The sequence below is a fragment of the Malus domestica genome, chromosome 08 (assembly GCF_042453785.1).
Source record: "Malus domestica chromosome 08, GDT2T_hap1".
NCBI lineage: Eukaryota > Viridiplantae > Streptophyta > Magnoliopsida > Rosales > Rosaceae > Malus > Malus domestica.
This window is the reverse complement of record NC_091668.1, coordinates 28,910,544-28,927,648: the sequence shown is the minus strand read 5'-3', so window position 1 is coordinate 28,927,648 and position 17,105 is coordinate 28,910,544. Positions and strand designations below refer to the sequence as shown.

General features: G+C 35.1%; 1 protein-coding gene across 6 annotated transcripts; it reads left to right on the top strand.

The window, feature by feature from the left end:
- Window positions 1-8,902: 8,902 nt before the first annotated feature.
- LOC103441879 (uncharacterized) lies at window positions 8,903-14,419 on the top strand. Of its 6 annotated transcripts, none has more exons than XM_008380592.4 (7): window positions 8,904-9,101; window positions 9,181-9,281; window positions 9,867-9,933; window positions 10,727-10,795; window positions 11,121-12,535; window positions 13,357-13,423; window positions 14,201-14,419. In XM_008380592.4, the coding sequence occupies exons 5-7, from the start codon at window positions 11,125-11,127 to the stop codon at window positions 14,205-14,207; spliced, it is 1,485 nt and encodes a 494-aa protein (XP_008378814.3). In that variant the 5' UTR covers window positions 8,904-9,101; window positions 9,181-9,281; window positions 9,867-9,933; window positions 10,727-10,795; window positions 11,121-11,124; the 3' UTR covers window positions 14,208-14,419. The 6 variants fall into 6 exon arrangements, with proteins under 6 accessions (XP_070682175.1, XP_017189526.3, XP_070682176.1 ...); XM_017334036.3 differs by having other exon boundaries at window positions 8,915-9,101; window positions 13,342-13,423; XM_070826074.1 differs by lacking the exon at window positions 9,181-9,281 and having other exon boundaries at window positions 8,903-9,101.
- The last annotated feature ends 2,686 nt before the right edge of the window (window positions 14,420-17,105 follow it).

Genomic DNA, 17,105 nt, shown 5'->3' with positions numbered 1-17,105 from the left:
CAATCTGGAAACCTGTTTAGCACCAAAACTCAATCATCTTGGATTTGTAATAGAAGAGATAAAAGCGAAACAACAAAGAGAGGAAGATACTTGGATTTGTAATATAAGAAACTTGAATCAATAACATGCAGAGTTGTTATTTACAGTTTTACATAGATTAGGAACCAAATTCAAGTCCAAAAACTCTTTATAAAATACAAGTCTGCTACCCTTACAGCACTGCAATTATCCATCCGTATTCAGATTTGAAAAAAAAAAAAGAACGCTAGTGAACTTAAGTGATGTGGCAGTGGCAATAAAACCAGTCTGAGCTCTTCTGTTGTGTTTACAGAATCCAGGAAATGCAACTGAACTTGCTCGTATAGCCATAGGAAGATATCAGTTTTAAACTGCCAATGGGACCCGTCCCTAGACATTCAATTCATAGTTTAAATGAAGAAAAGCATACCACAAGATCCTATTATATCTAAATACTGTAACACAGTATATTATGAGCTTAGGACAGATCAATCTTAGTTCACATGCTCCATAATATTCCTCTACAAACGTCAAGCAACTTTTGAACTGCATGATTCGATTCAGTAAAACAATCCCATCATAAAACGGACCTCCCTTTGAAAAAACATGGAACACAAAGGATTGTAAATTCAAAATAATTCCTGTAGAAATTATGGAAAATTAAAATAGAAGAAAAAAGAAAGATTTGACCTTCTGGAAAAGTACAGGAACATCGCGGCGGAGAACAAAAGCTAGCATCAACCAAGACACTAGTTTTGGTAGATGAATATGAGGCAGATCAGAGTACATATTCCTGGTGCCAAAATCAAGGTAGAGAAAAACACTGGAATTATTATGGCTAGGAAGCAGCAGTTAGCATAAATACAAATCTGAACAATGCACTTATGTATTTGCCTTGGAATTGAAAATTCATTCTTGCGTCCATATGTTAGTTAAAGCCAATATTACACTGTAAAGGCAAAAAAAATATTCAAATCGAGCTTTTAGGACAAACTAGGCAATGCTGCCCCCCACGTTGCAGCGGGATTAAAAACTGTGTTGATTACTATGCTTGAAAAACACAGATAGTCGAAGAAAACAATAAGATAAATTTAGATATACAAAACACTGTAATCATTCACTGCGGTTCATTGCTTTCACCCAATTTTCAACTGGGACCAGTATTTGTACACAAAAGATTACAAAATGCTGGACTATGCACATGCATAAAATATTGGTCAACCTAGACTACACATTTTTGCCAGCATTTAGACACAGAGCATAATATTGTTCAACCTAGACCACATTTTTGCCAGCATTTAGACAGAGAGCATTGGAAAATGCTGGAACCTAGATTAGAGAGAGTTATTTACATACCAAAAACTAAGAGAAACATTGTTCCATGCATATAGATTAGAGGTGCAAAAGTAACTTCTGTTCAAAAGGTAGATCCAACGTTCTTTGTGCAGCAGAATGAACAAGAGAAAGTTGATGGTGATCTGAAATAAACAATATAAGCAAGAGTTGTTTCAAGTAAGACGCTAGAAAAAGACAGTGAGATAACAACATTTGGCAACTATTTTTCAGTTAAGGCAAAAACAGATAAAATGCTTTGGAGGAAAATTAAATGAACAATAGGATACCAATTCAAAACAAAGCATGTGCTAAGAATCTTAAATTTCGACTGTAGTAAGTTTGATAGAAAGCTTCTTAAAAAATCGGAAAATGAGAATAGATTTGTTGAATTTGTATACTGATAAATTAAAACTTGTACAAAAAGCAAGTATAAAGAGTAGTTACCTATCTTGTTTCGGAAGAACTGGAATCTGTTTTTGCAGCAGTTGGAGACTGACTTTTCTTTCAATAGCTTGATAGGAACTTGGTCAAAGTCCTACACATTTTCACCTCTCCCAGACCCTGCGTAAAGCGGGAGCCTTGTGCATTGGGTACGACCTTTTTTATATCTTCTACATCACTGTTTGAAATTGGTGACAAAATCGGCCAACATGAGCATGCGATAGTTTAAGATTTGGACATTGGTAAAAAAAAAATTATACAGTTAGGAATGACCTTTGGACCTTTGGTCAGAACTGGCAAAAAGACATCTTCTGACCGATGCCCTTTTTCTTTTGTATGACTGAGCACTTCTGTCGGGCGGCGAAGCAGAAGATGAAACTGTAGTTTATGATACTGTGATGTCTTTTAGCAAGCTCTGTGGAGTTGCTGGTTCCATGGTTGAATCTTCTGAAACGTTGTAAATCAAGACATCGTTCGTGTTTAACATGTTTTTCGTAGTTCCAAACCGTAAATGAAAAATCTTATTCTGCCCTATCAGTCTAAGAAATTCATTTGGCAATTGATGTTGATCCACCAGTCTTGGATTAAGCACTTAATCTCTGCAGGTTGTGCAAAAAAGCTTCTCACCAGATTTTCCAATAATTAAAGCATTCATTTCACTGGTTTCGTCCTCAAGGACCAAGTTAGTTTGTACCTGCGTATAAAAGTTTAAATTAGATAAGATTGAACATCAAAGATATATTTCTTAAACAAAGCCAAAGAAAACATGTTGAGAAAAACTGTTAAGTGTTTACTCTTTCTGATCAAGACATTTTGAAGATGAATTGATATGAAGTGAGTGAAAAAGAAGAATGAAAACTTACGGAAGAAAAGAATTTGAACAAATTATTTGACATAGTGGATAACCATTTAAGTAAATAATGAATGTCAAATATTTTTAGTGAATATTAGTTTTTTAGCGCTATTGTTTTAACAGACTGATTAATTAACCTATGCAATGAAAAAAAAAATGCAGAATCTAGATTTTTAAACCCATCATATGATGAAAACTTTGATTCAGTAATATCAATTTAGAATTTTCCAATACCACTTAAAGTGGGAGCATAGATTTTTCATTTGTATATAACTATAATAAACTGTTCCTATGAAAGACACGCTGTTATGCATTATGACAGCAATAATTTTAACCAATAAGATGGAATGGATTTCTAATTGCATAACATTGAGATTTTAAAAATTATTAGAACACCAATAATTTTAGGCAGTAAATTGTAACATGAGGCACATGTAAAAAAAAAAAGAAATGGAAGAAATATTTTGTGCAATTGGTGATAAAATCATAACATGTTAAAAAATACCAAGGAGTTGGCAGTTGGTTTGCATGTTTTTGGCAAATCACTTGCCCAGTTGTTTGATCTTTGTGCATTTGTTTGGCACAGTTTAGACAAGCATTGTACCACCAATCGTAGTGTGTTTCAAACTGTTTGACAGATGCTTTGCAGATAAATGTTTCGTACTGTAAAACAATTTAACAAAGACTTGTATAAGCAGGATTAATAATAGGACTTGGATTCTCTGCCCTCCCAATTAGGTGCCCTCCCCGTGCCCTCCTGTTTGTGTGGTCACGGTTAAGCCACGTCAATATTTTATATTACTATTTTTTTTGTCTTATTATTTTTATAAAAAATAATATAAAATGTTAGCATGGATTAATCGTGACCACACAAAACAGCAGGGCACGGGGAGGGCAGAGAATCCAAGTCCTTAATAATATAGATATTTTTGACCAAATGTGTCACATACATTCAACATTTTTAACAAAAGATAAACAAATTTAATAAGATTTAATACCTTGTACAAATCTGGATATAAAAAAGCCAACTATTCAATTGTTACCTTCTTTGCTGTCTGCAAGATTTGAGCTTTACTTGCTTGTTTTGTAAAGGGTGGCAGTATTTTTAAAGAAAAACTAATGAAAAGGGCTTGAAAACTTTGAGTTTTAATGATAAGGACAAAATAAAGGGTAAAGTGAATAGTACCAGGATTGACTTTTTAGTGTAAAAATGTGGTTTTTCGTTAAAGTGAACAGTACCAGGTGCTTTTCGTTAAAGTTCCCTATTTTTAAAGGCTCTGTGCATTTGGAAAAGATGCAGAGTTTAAAATAGCACATTAGGGGTGTGATATCCACACCCCATTTTACTTCTCACACACTTTCTTAATTTTCGATTGTTGGATCAGATGAATTGAAGAAGATCAACAAACATAAATTATCAAAGGATGTGTGAGAAGTAAAATGGGGTGTGCGGACCAGTACATTAAAACCTTGTTTAGCAACCAGTATAAGGAATCGGATATGATAAGTTATATAAAGTCGGATGTTTGGTGCAACTATGTACTAAATAGTACCCATATTTCTTAAACTGGGCCCACATCTTTTCTCTGGTGTATGCCCGCTTATTTATCCTTCCAGAAACCTATGTATTATCTAGTCGGGTCGGTGTCCTCGCTCTATCAACTGGCTTTCTCGCATCGTTCTGCAAACTCACTTTCGTTGCCATCGTCAATCTCAGGTTCTTCTTCCTCCTCCTTTCTTCTTCTTCCTTTTGCACTCCATAGCGGTCGCCTTCCTTTGCAGTTCCTCGTCGCGGGACCCGCACAGGTTCACGTGCCATCAATCCTGGATTTGAACTAGATCCGACTGAAACCCACGTCGTCGGAGCACCGCCTGCATTCACCTACTGCCCAACATTGCCACAGCACCGTTGGAATTGGGTTGACTCCTCATAGAAAGAAATGCGAGAGATCAGGGATCAATCTCACATGCATAGAACATTTGGGAAGAAGTCTCATGCTATTGGGATAGGGTTTATGCTGATTCTGTTGTCCATCCCATTTGGTGTGGTGAATCCTCGGGAATCCTGTGCGGTGGAGAAGATATGGGGAAGAAAGGATATTTTTTATTTTTTATAATTTGATTTAAATAAAGGACAAATAGAAAATGCAATATCAAGATTATTTTTATTTAATTTGATGCATTGTTGTGAATTTTTATCAAAAAAAAAATCCTTTTTTTCATTAGTCATCAAATTTTTTAGTAAAAATAATATAATCCGATCTCTTATCTGATACAGTAACAAACATATTATAAATAATACGGTCATTTGTACGATATTGCACCAAACACCCAATTAATTTAGTTAGTACAGTCCGGTGACAGATTATCATATTCGACTGAAATAGTCAGTACAGTCTGAGCTACCAAACGAGAATAGCCTTTCTTGTAGAGAGATTATATTCACACACCCCAAATTACTTCTCCCACACCCTTTTAATTTTTTAATATTTTCTACACACCACTAACACTTGATAGAAAAATATTAAAAAATTAAAAGGTTGTGGGATAAGTAATTTAAAGTGTGTGAATATAATCTTCTTTCTTGTATCGTAAAAGCATATAACATTTTTTTAATAAATTGTAAACAAACTTACATTGATTTGTATGAATTTACTTCTGGAATATCTGGATCAATGAAGAAAAGCGAAGAAGCAGTGGTGTTCAAGACAATCTTATCTGTGTTAAAAAATTATTGAAAAATTGCTTGTTAAAAAACAGTTTGAATATATTTAGCCAAATTTAAAATCAAATATAAAATTGCATCTATGAAAAGGCTAAATTTGTGTCGGTAATGTCGGTATAGCATGTAATAGTTAATTTGGTCAGCGTGGGTATTTGTATATATATATGTGCAGGAGAAAAAAATTAAATGAAGAAAATGATTAATTAGAATTACTAACTACTAATCCAGTTTCACAGTTAGGAATTAGCTATGAAAAAAAAAAGTAGTATACAATTCAAAGGTAAAATAATAATTGTATTAGAAATCAATAGAAAAAAAAACAAAAAACAAAAAACAATTGCTGTAAAAACTGTGTTTTGAAAAATGGATTTCCAATTAAAATATGAACACCGATTTGTCACAAAAAAAAAAAGACATTTTGATTTAATATTTACATAATTGTAAAACAAAAATTCAGAATGAGAGAAAATAGTTTAATACCATTATTTAATTCTTAGGTAAACAATTATGAAGTAATTTCATTCAAATATTATTTTATGTTCACCTAATTTTAAAACAAATATTGAGAGTGATACCAAATAGTTTAAAACCATTGTTTAATTCGTGTGTATACATGCAGGAAAAGAGTTGCCAAGCAATTTGAACTAAATGTTAGCATTTATATGAAACACTATTATCTAATTTTAAAACAAATATTCAGAGCGGCACTAAATAGTGTAACACCTTTGTTTAATTGTTGTGTGTACATGCAGGAATAGAGTTGTTAACCTATTTGAACTAAATATCAGCCTTTAGATGAAATGCTGTAAAAAATAGATCAAAAGAAGTGAATTTGTTTGCGTAACATGTTGAGAAAATATTACCAAAGTGCATATTAAATCATTTAAATATAATTTAAAATTTTAATAGTAAATAGATTGGTTTTTAATTAAATCAAATACCTAGTTACAGCTTGACCTTTGAACTTGTAAAATCCATGATAATCGGCGGAGACAATGCTTCAATTGATAAAGAAGCAAAATTTCGAGCAACATCTGCCCATAGTGTAACCGTCAACTCTTCTTTTCTTCAGGAGAACCAAATTCCAATCAAATTTTTAACAGGTGAGTAAAAATTATATAAAGCAATCTATCAGCAAGTGTAATAATTAACAGTGCAAGCACTAAACAATGATTTGATAAAATGGACTCGCTGGATAATATTTAAATATGTTGTAATGCACAGAAAGAAACATGGTAAACAACTTGTCAAGTAAAAAGAAGGGAGGAATAACCTTATGTTTTGAGTCACCACGTCACACCTCGGTTCAATTCGTTGATTAACTTGTTTCGGGTCCAAATGTTGTATAGCAGTTATGCAACCCAAGATATCTTCCAATTTGACAAAGAGTGTAGTTAGATTGTAAAAATACATTGTATAGAGAATGTCAATATTTTTTCAATACATGCACATATGTATTTTTAATAATGAGAAAAGTATATCAAAAAATTAAAACTTTTTTAAGTAGAATTTAGTTTCTTGAATGTAGAAAAATTTAATACCAAGAACTATTCAATATGGGGACAACTAAAAAGAACCAAAAAAGAAAGATGATAAAAATAAAAAATATTATCCCCGTTGTTCATCATCCTTGTTGATAAAACAATGGAAGTATAATTTCTTACCCTTTCATCAACCAGTATGCAATGCAGGCTTGAATATGTTGCAATAGTTTTGGGACACCTTGATCTCCATATTCTGGAAACTTGAACCTTTATTTTTTCTGTTTTTATGTACGGTACTAATAACTGCTCAATAGGAGTAGGAGCTATGTTTTCCATCAAGTAGTAAAATTAAACTAAAACTTTATAAATTTAAAAATCACAACAATAAAACATTGTAACAAAGCTCTGAAATAAGGAAGCACAAATTTTTTTCACATGGTTTACTTGATTAGTTTTTGTAAACAGAGTTACCCTTGACTAAATAATATGGGCATAGAAAACTAACATGATAACAGAAGGATATAACAAAAATGATTTACCAAAATATATATAGGACAATCACATATTTATATATCCCTATTACAAAATTCAAGATACAAATAGGGGCAATAAAAATATTGTGTATAACATTCTCTCCAAACAATCCATTGTCAATATTGGTAAGTATCGTTTTTCTACTTGCTATTTATTATATATTTGTTCACATTGTACTATTTTGAAAAACATTTTGCTATTACAAACCAATTTGGTTCATTTTTGACAATTTGATATTTCCAATTCGGTGGATATGCTTTATCAAGAGTTTTGGTCACAGTTTACCATCTATGCACAACCTTCAAATTAGTTCACAAAAAAGAAAACAAACGCTTGTTTAAAACTTGAAAAAACATACAAACTATGGACCTACACACAACTTTCAAATTGGTTTAGCAAAAGGAAAGCTAGGACATTCTTTTAAATTTTCAACCAACTATTTTGTTATCTAAATCTTACCCTGAAGCAGTTTAAAGATTGAAAAGTTGCATAAACTGTTGCAATTCTAACACAAAGAGAACCTGCAAAACAAACAGATGAAAAAAAATAAAAAATAAAAAAACGATGAGTAGCAAAACTCACAGACCATAATACACAAAATTCCTTAAACACAACACGAATTACCATATAAGTCCTCAATCGATGCTTTTCTTTTTTTCAAATCCAGATGAGGTCAATCCATTCTTGTCTTACACTCTTCTATCTTTCCTGGTGAGCTTGATGACATTACTAGGTTCGTAGTGTATTGAAGTGGGGTGATTTCTTAACTGAAGTCTTGAAGTGCAGGAACTGTGGAACTTGCAATGGTTGGCAAGCATGGCAGTGTACCATGTGTAGAGGATTAGGAAGGGTGCAATGCCAAGTGAAGAATTACATCTTGAGAAGGTAGACTTTCCTTCATTTAGATTTTGACCTCTATGTCTATAAAATAAGGTTTGGGATTTTGGTATGCATATGTGGTTCTTGGTTCTAAGAACAAAAGTTACTTTTGTTTTGAAATTGCAATTTAGTTAGTGACTATGTCTGTGTTTTGTGAATTTGGTTTTAGGACTAAATTTACAGTGTTTTTCATTCATTCAAAAGTAGGAAAAAAATGGGACTTTTAGTTGGTTTATATAATATTTTATACAAAGCCTTAAAAATGTCATGTTGATTCATTCAAAAGTAGGAAAAAAAAGGAAAATTTTCCGTGAAATTGTCCTGTTTTGGTTCAATGGTTTAGGTAGTATGGACAAAAGTTACATTGATTTTCAAATGGTATGCTTGATTCATTCAAAATGAGAAGAGAATTAACTGTTCAATTCAGTAATTTCTCATTCTGAAAACTTGAAACCTTGGACTGATATGCATTTCTAAGATTTATTTTTATTTTTTTTATATAATATTAAAAGGTGGTTTGGAAATTTTAATGTAATTATAAATGTAACGACCCGTATCGATATTTAAAAATGTAAGGGCAACACGGTAATTTGCATAAGTGAAGATTTTTCTCCCCACCTTTGAACCACTTCTTGGGTGACATTTGGCACCCTTTATTTCTCTCTCTCTCTCGGTGCTCTCCCTCCGACACAACACACAAACACACTTACACACTGGCACACACTACAACCATCAGGACCTTTCCTTTTCTCTCACTCACCCTTTCTCATCCCTCAATATTGTGTAGTCTCCGTGTGGTGAATCCGACGAGATCTCGAACCTTTCGACTAAGGTAAGCACCTTAGACCGCTATAAATTATGCTAGAATGGATAAGGGTGTTTTGAGTAATTTTGGAATGGTTTGGATGCAGAACCCTTGGGGAAAATACATGTCTTAATTTTTTTTCGGCGAGTGACAGTGAGTTTCAGGCCTTTTCCCGGCCGATCTTAACGGCAACGTCACTCCATCTTGGTAAGGCTCGAACCCTTACTCTTTGATCTTCAGTTTGGCTTTCGAGTGAAGGTTTTAGGTTAAGGTTTGACCCCGGATCGGAGCTGGGGAAATATTGCCGGCGAACAACCAAATCCGGTGTTCTTCTTTAATTTTTCCGGCGGCCATAATTTATTTTTGGGCCAATTTGACTCTAGCCCAATTAGGAGCCCACTCTTCTAGCCTTGTAAATTCGAGCCCAGGTCCAAAACCCAATTTCTTGGGCTGTGTGGTCCACCCAAACCCATGCCCATTTCGTAGAAAAAAAGAAGAGAAGAGTCTGTTGGGCCAGCCCAACCTTTAAGTCCTATTTAATTTGGACCTAAGCCATTTAATCTTGGTTTAGGCCTCATATTTAAATTGGATTAAGTTCACTTAGCTTTAATTTAGGCTTCATATTTAAACTAGATTAAGTTCAAAAACTTTCTAAAAATATGGGGGTGTTCGTGGTGTTGAGTAGATCACGTTGGTATATTCAAACACCTCAATTGAACAACGTATGAGAAATTATTATATGGTTTTGATTATACGCTTAAATTAACGTTAAATCAATTGTTTCACATATAGGTGAGACGTTCTCGGAGGACGAGCGTAGCCAGGTGAGACTTGGGGGCTACGACTCTGCTACGTACCAGTGAGTGGGCTTTTGGTTTATATATATGTGTGTGTGTTTTAGATTTTCCCAAAAATTGTTTTAAATGGTTTATCTTAAATGCCATGTTAATTGCATTATATTTTAGTATGTGCATTACTATAGCTATGCATATTATTGCATGACGTTGTAGACGCCCAGGTAAGCTTCAGGTGATTATATATTGATGGTAGAGATTGCAGTGTGTATGGTATTGTTTATAGGCATTTATTACTCATTAACCTGCACCTCGGTGTTAGTGCTCCGTCCGAGGCCAAAGCTTAGCCTTCACGTGATAGTTCACTTCCTGCACCGTACGCTAACCTTGGATCCAAGGCAGGTGTCAGCCTGTCGTACATATCACATTAGGTGGTTCCGACTCGTAGGTGATTTGCGATTCATCGCACAATCTTCACGTGATTGTAGTACTTGAGAGCGTATTTATTTACACCTAGCCTATTGTACAGACCACATTAGGCGGTTCCGACTCGTGTGCAAGATTTGGTAGATGAGCTATAGGTTTAGCCGTACAGGTCACGTTAGGTGACTCCAGCTAACATGTCACTTTATATTGATTCATTTCAACTGTCTTACTTATTTCATTGCTAGAATACTTGACATGGCATATACTTGGTTTTCACTACTGTCGAGCATGATTTCTATATACATATGTATAATTATTTTCTGGGAAATTATAAGGGTTTTACAGTGAGAGGTTATTATTTTTGGAAAGAGAAATGATTTTAAAAAAGCTTTGTTTTTGCTCACTCACGTTTTCTATTTTGCGCCCCTCCAGGTTCTAGTTAGAAGTTCGTGTTGGTGGCTCACGAGGATTCTACGATGGTTCTGATAGACATCCATCAATGTAGGGTTCTCTTTCATATCCTGTATAATTAGTATTTAGCCTGCTGGACTGCACATTGATACCTACGCTCTAATTATGTGTATCTACACTCTAACACTTTCACTCATACTTATATACTAGTTTAGTGTAAGTTAGTTTGGTTTTTATTTACCCACATTATCTTATCACCTTCACTTCCGCACGGCGTATATGGTTACGTCACCCTCACGTGATGGCCAGCATGCCTCGATTTAAGTCGGGATGTGTCAGTTTGGTATCAGAGTCTAGGTTTAGCAGTCATTCATATTTTTGGGAGTATTCTAATCATTTTGATGTCTTATGTCAGAACCATGCCGCCTCGAAGAGAACCACGTACTTCCTCCGAATCTAACTTTCCTGATATTGGCCAATTGGGTGAGGCCATTGCTAATGTCATTCAGTCTTCATTGTGCCTTCCCCAGTGGACTCCCCTGGAGACAATTTATAATTTAAAGTTGAATAATTTTGTTGGTACTGAGGAGCCTGAGGAAGCTGAGTGTTGGCTCAATCATGTCGAGAAAACTTATCGAGTGATGCAAAGGCATGAGAATTTCCCTGAGGATAGATGGGTAGAGATGACTACTTGGTTTATAGGTGAGGAGGTTGCATCCTGGTGGAGGAAGGAATCTTTTCAGTTGTCACTAGAAGAAGCCGCAGACTGGGAGGTTTTTAAGCAGCTATTCCAGAAGAGATTTGTACCTCCAGAGTATATAGATCGTAAGAAGCAAGAATTCACGCATCTAAAGCAAGGGAAAATGTCAACTAATGAGTACTATGGAAAGTTCATTGATTTATCTCGGTATTGTCCGGAGATTGCTGAGAATCCTGCTGAGATGCTTCGACAATTCAAGTGGGGTACTCGAAAGAAGTGGCGTTCTATAGCGACCACGATTCCCTGCTCTACATGTCAGGAGTTTTATGAGATTCTACTGCGGGTTGAGGATTCTGAAATGATGCCCAGTGATAGTGAGGAAGAGGAAGAAAAAGATAATAATCAGAAGAAAAACAATAATAAAGATAAAGGTCAGTCATTACAGGGACCTCGTAAAACGCGGAGTTTTAAGAGAAGTGGTATTAGTTCTGGCTCTTCTAGTGGGGGTTCGAGTTCCACGGCACCGTGGAGGGGTGGTCATTCAGGAGGTTCCCGCTTTCAGAGACAGAGGGATTTTAGTGGTTCTGGTGATCCATTCTGCCATAGGTGTAATGGTCAACATTTTAGGGATTGCAGACAGGGCAGCAGAAGATGTTTTGTTTGTGGTCGGACGGGACATCGGGCTGTTCAATGCCCACAGAACCAACAGAAATCCCAGCCACCTGCCTTACCACCAGCAGTTCCACTTCAGCAGGTCCCAGGGCCTAGTGCTTATACCTCGACGAGTTATAGGGGTGCATATCATTATCAGGGAGATATAGCTCCATATTTTGGAGGACAATATCAGTACCCACACGATCTGTATCATCAGAGTGGTTATGCTCAGTATCCAGGAGGTTACACACCATATCCACCATATTTAGGTGGTGGATCACAGTGGTATCCTGGATGGCAGTCCCAGAACGTTGAGGTTGCTTCTAGCAGTGCAGGATCATCGAGGCAGCCTAATCAGCCTTGTCAGGGACGTGGAAATCAGACTAATGGAGGTCGCAGAGGACGACAACAGCCACATGGCCATGTTCAACACATTACTCTGCAGGATGCGTGGAGTAATCCTGACCTTATCATGAGTACGTTGAATATTCTTGGCCACTTTGCTAGAGTATTAATTGATTCTGGTGCCACACACTCTGTTATTTCTCATATGTTTGCTCAAACAACGCAACCTTACCCCACACCTCTCGGCTATGAATTAGAGTTTTCGATGCCTAGAGGTAAAACATGCTATGTTAGCTGGGTATATCAAGGATGTCCTATTTTGGTGGAGGACATCGTTATGCCAGCTAATCTTATTCCATTAGATATTGTTGACCTCAATGTTATTCTAGGCATGGATTGGTTATACTACAATCGTGCCAAGATTGATTGTTATGAGAAGACATTATCTCTGCGAAGATGGATTGCTAGATATTTTTTCCGGCGGGCCATAATTTATTTTTGGGCCAATTTGACTCTAGCCCAATTAGGAGCCCACTCTTCTAGCCTTGTAAATTCCAGCCCAGGTCCAAAATCCATTTTCTTAGGCTATGTGGTCAGCCCAAACCCAAACCCATTTCGTGGGAAAAAAAAAAAGCAAAAAAAAAGAAAAGAAAAGCGTAGAGAGAATGTTGGGCGAGCCCAACCTTTAAGTCCTATTTAATTTGGACCTAAGCCATTTAGTTTTGGTTTAGGCTTCATATTTAAATTAGATTAAGTTCACTTAGTTTTAATTTAGGCTTCATATTTAAACTAGATTAATTCCAAAAACTTTCTAAAAATATGGGGGTGTTCGTGATGTTGAGTAGATCACGTTGGTATATTTAAACACCCCAATTGAGAAACGTATGAGAAGTTATTATAAGGTTTTGATTATCTACTTAAATTAACGTTAAATCAGTGGTTTCACATATAGGCGAGATGTTCCAAGAGGACAAGCGTAGCGAGGCGAGACTTGGGGGCTATGACCCTGCTACATACCAGTGAGTGGGCTTTTGGTTTTTATATATGTGTGTGTGTGTGTGTGTGTGTCTGTGTGTGTTTACGATCTTAAATGTCATGTCAATTGCAGTACATTTTAGTATGTGCATTACTATAGCTATGCATATTATCGCATGACGCTGTGGACGCCCAGGTAAGCTTTAGGTGAGTATATATTGATGGTAGTTATTGCAGTGTGTATGGTATTGTTTAGAGGCATTTAGTACTCATTATCCTGCATCCCGGTATTAGTGCTCCACCCGAGGCCAGGCTTAGCCTTCACGTGATCGTTCACCTCCCGCACCGTACGCTCACCTTGGATCCAATGCAGGTGCCAGCCTATCGTACATATCACATTAGGTGGTTCCGACTAGTGGGTGACTTGCGATTCATCGCACAACCTTCACGTGATCATAGTACTTAAGCGTATTTATTTACACTCAGCCTATCGTACAGACCACATTAGGTGATTCTGACTCGTGTGCAGGATTTAGTAGATGACCTATAGGTTTAGCCGTACAGGTCACGTTAGGTAACTCCAGCTGACATATCACTTTATATTGATTTATTTCACTTGGCTTACTTATTTCATTGCTGGAATACTTGGCATATACTTGGTTTTCACTACTCTTGAGCATGATTTCTATATACATATGTATTATTATTTTCTGGGAAATTATACGAGTTTTACGGTGAGAGGTTATTATTTTTGGAAAAAGAAATGATTTTAAAAAGCTTTGTTTTTGCCCACTCATGTTTTCTGTTTTGCGCCCCTCCAGGTTCTAGTTAGAAGTTCGTGTTGGTGGCTCACGAGGATTCTACGACGGTTATGACAGACATCCATCAATGTAGGGTTCTCTTTCATATCCTGTATAAGTAGTATTTAGCTTGCTGGACTGCACTTTGGTACCTATGCTCTAATTATGTGTATCTACATTCTAATACTTCCACTCGTACTTATATACTAATCTAGTGTAAGTTAGTTTGGTTTTTATTTAGCTACATTATCTTAACACCTTCATTTCCTCACGGCACACATGACTACGTCACCCTTACTTGACGGCTAGCATGCCTCGATTTAGGTCAGGGTGTGTCAATAAAAGTATGCGTCTTTGATTCCATAAAAATTGCTGTTTATATATGTGAATTCAAGAGGGGAGCATTTGTATGTGGATGTAATACAGAGAGGGTGGCTTGGCTTTGAGAACGTTTGGCTATCTGTTTTATATTGATACATTTCATCTGAAGTCTAAAGTCCTATAAAAATTAATTTGAGATCTCTGACTTTCTACGATGGATTAGGTGATGTTGAAAACTTCTAAGCGTAAATTTAATTCTGAATTTAGTGATATTGTGACGTAAGAGATGTGAGATGTTAAAAAATGACGATATGCGTTGATACATAATAATTTAGTTCCTGAGAAAGTAATGTTGAATTTACTCTTACTATATAATCTAATCTTAATTTGTCTTCAATTTCTTTTAGAAATAAGAATTTCGATTTTTATACTGAGGTAAAAGTCTCAGCCCTTCTGACATAGTAGTAGGGGTGGTATTGGTACGATTACCGTACCAAAACCTATGTACCAGTTACCATGCCAAAGTTCTGGTATAATAAAATCTATTACCATTACCGTGCGAAACTTTTGGTATACCGAATTTTGGCATGCCAAATAGTTCGGTTGGCATAGTATGATAATAGTAATTACCATTTTGTTTTGGACCATTCTTTTGGGCCAAATTTTTTTCTTTTTCCAACCCAATTCAAGGCCCAAATGTGTTTTGGCCACTCTCTTTGGCTTTCTAAAACTGTTTTTATTTAATTATGAGAATTTCATAAAGATTCATTTAAGAAACAAAAAGTAAATATATGGAATAATTGTTGAAAGAACCCAACATCCCTAAAAAAATAGTACAGAGATTCCTAAATTCCATCTCTACATTCTTTAAAATTGTACAAAAATTAACTTGATAGACGAAGCTAAGGAGAAAAACATTCTTTAAAATTGTACAAAAATTAACTTGATAGACGAAGCCAATGAGAAAAACATCCCAATTTGATGAAGGAGAAGATGAGATGGACTACGAAGAGAGAGAGAGAGAGTTGCTGGAATGGGAGCAATAGATATGAAGTCGATGGCTAGATGAGTGAAAAGATGAAGAGTCGTAGCGCAAGAATGCTTAGGTTTTTTTATTGGGAAAGTAGAGGTTAGAGGGTGAGAGGATTGAATAAATGACTAGGAAAAAAAATATATAAAGTGCATATATATTGATAATAATACCTAATTATATATATAAATGATATAATATTAAGAGTAACGGTCCGGTACGGTATACCACTGGTAATTGTTTTGAATACTATTATCGTACCAAAAATGTATGGTACGGTACAAATACTGCACCATTACCAATGATACAAATTTTTTGGCACAACTTCAGTATGATATGGTTGGTAATTCAGTTGGTATGGTAATTTGGCAAAAAATTTACCCCTACATATTAGTATGTATCTGATCATTTATTTTTAAGTACAATTGTCTTATCTTAAAGTGCCAATTGCTGAAATATAGGAATCCAATCCATTTTTAAAACTATTGAGAAGCATGCTAAAAGACAATTTGGTTCTTCGGTCCACCATCTTCTAGGATATTATTCTACATATATGTTGATAGGATTTTGAACGTGTATGCAAATAGGGTCAAAATCACATGAAATACTTACAAAAATACAAGGATGTTATAATATAGATGTTCATGCAAAGTCGTTCTTCTCAAATATTATTTGGACAATTTATGTAGAAACAATTACTAATTAAATACTTAGAGTTAAAAATTGATAAAAGAGATTCTGAATTTGGGTAATATTAAAAACGAATTTTAATTAAAAACTAATATGACAAAAGAAAAGAGTTTTAAATACCAATTTATAAAAGACTAGGGTTCCACTATCACCTAGCAATCCTATGTATTTTTAACAATTACTTATGATCTACACATGCCACTTTGAAGGTTAGGTTTTCCTAATTTATATTCTACTTGGAACCTCCAACATAGAATGTATATTTAACATGCAACCCGTCCGGACGTTCGGATCAAATCTGAACATAAAAAACTCATTACACTTTATGAAAACCCTTTGAAAAACCATGCAACCCTTAAGACGTGGTGTTCATTCTAAGTGAAACTACAATTATTAATCATAAGAAGCCAGCGTCAATTTTAGGGAACCTTCCGACCAAAATTGCATCAAATCACTTTTCTAAAGATCCTAATGGGATCAGGCATTAAGACAATTAGATAGTTTTATCACGGTGATCAATAATTCAAAGTATGTATGCAATCAATCATAAGCAATTAAATAAAAATCACATATTTATGCTAAGGCTCAAGGCTTCGCCCTAGCAAAACGGATTAGTTATGCATATTCATAATTGAAATCATATAAAATATTATTAGAATGAACAAGAATGAAAACACCTTGAATTAGAAAATCTAAAAGCCTTTGAAAACCCCAGCAAGTTCTCTGTCTCCAAAGTTAAGCAAAAGTAAGCGTCATCCTCAAACTGAGGCCAACTAAAACCTTAAATATCTCCCTAAAAGCCAGCGGCACAAACCCTAAAATTGTAGTCTCTTGTTCCAATTAGAAAACTAAATAATAATAAAATAGAAAATAAAATCATAATTA

Bases quoted from the DNA above. Each gene is read 5' to 3' on its own strand.
- LOC103441879 (XM_017334037.3), top strand. From the start codon at position 11,125: ATGCCGCCTCGAAGAGAACCACGTACTTCCTCCGAATCTAACTTTCCT. The intron at 12,536-13,341 runs GTACGTTGAATA...ACGTTAAATCAG, and splicing joins TAATCCTGACCTTATCATGA to TGGTTTCACATATAGGCGAG.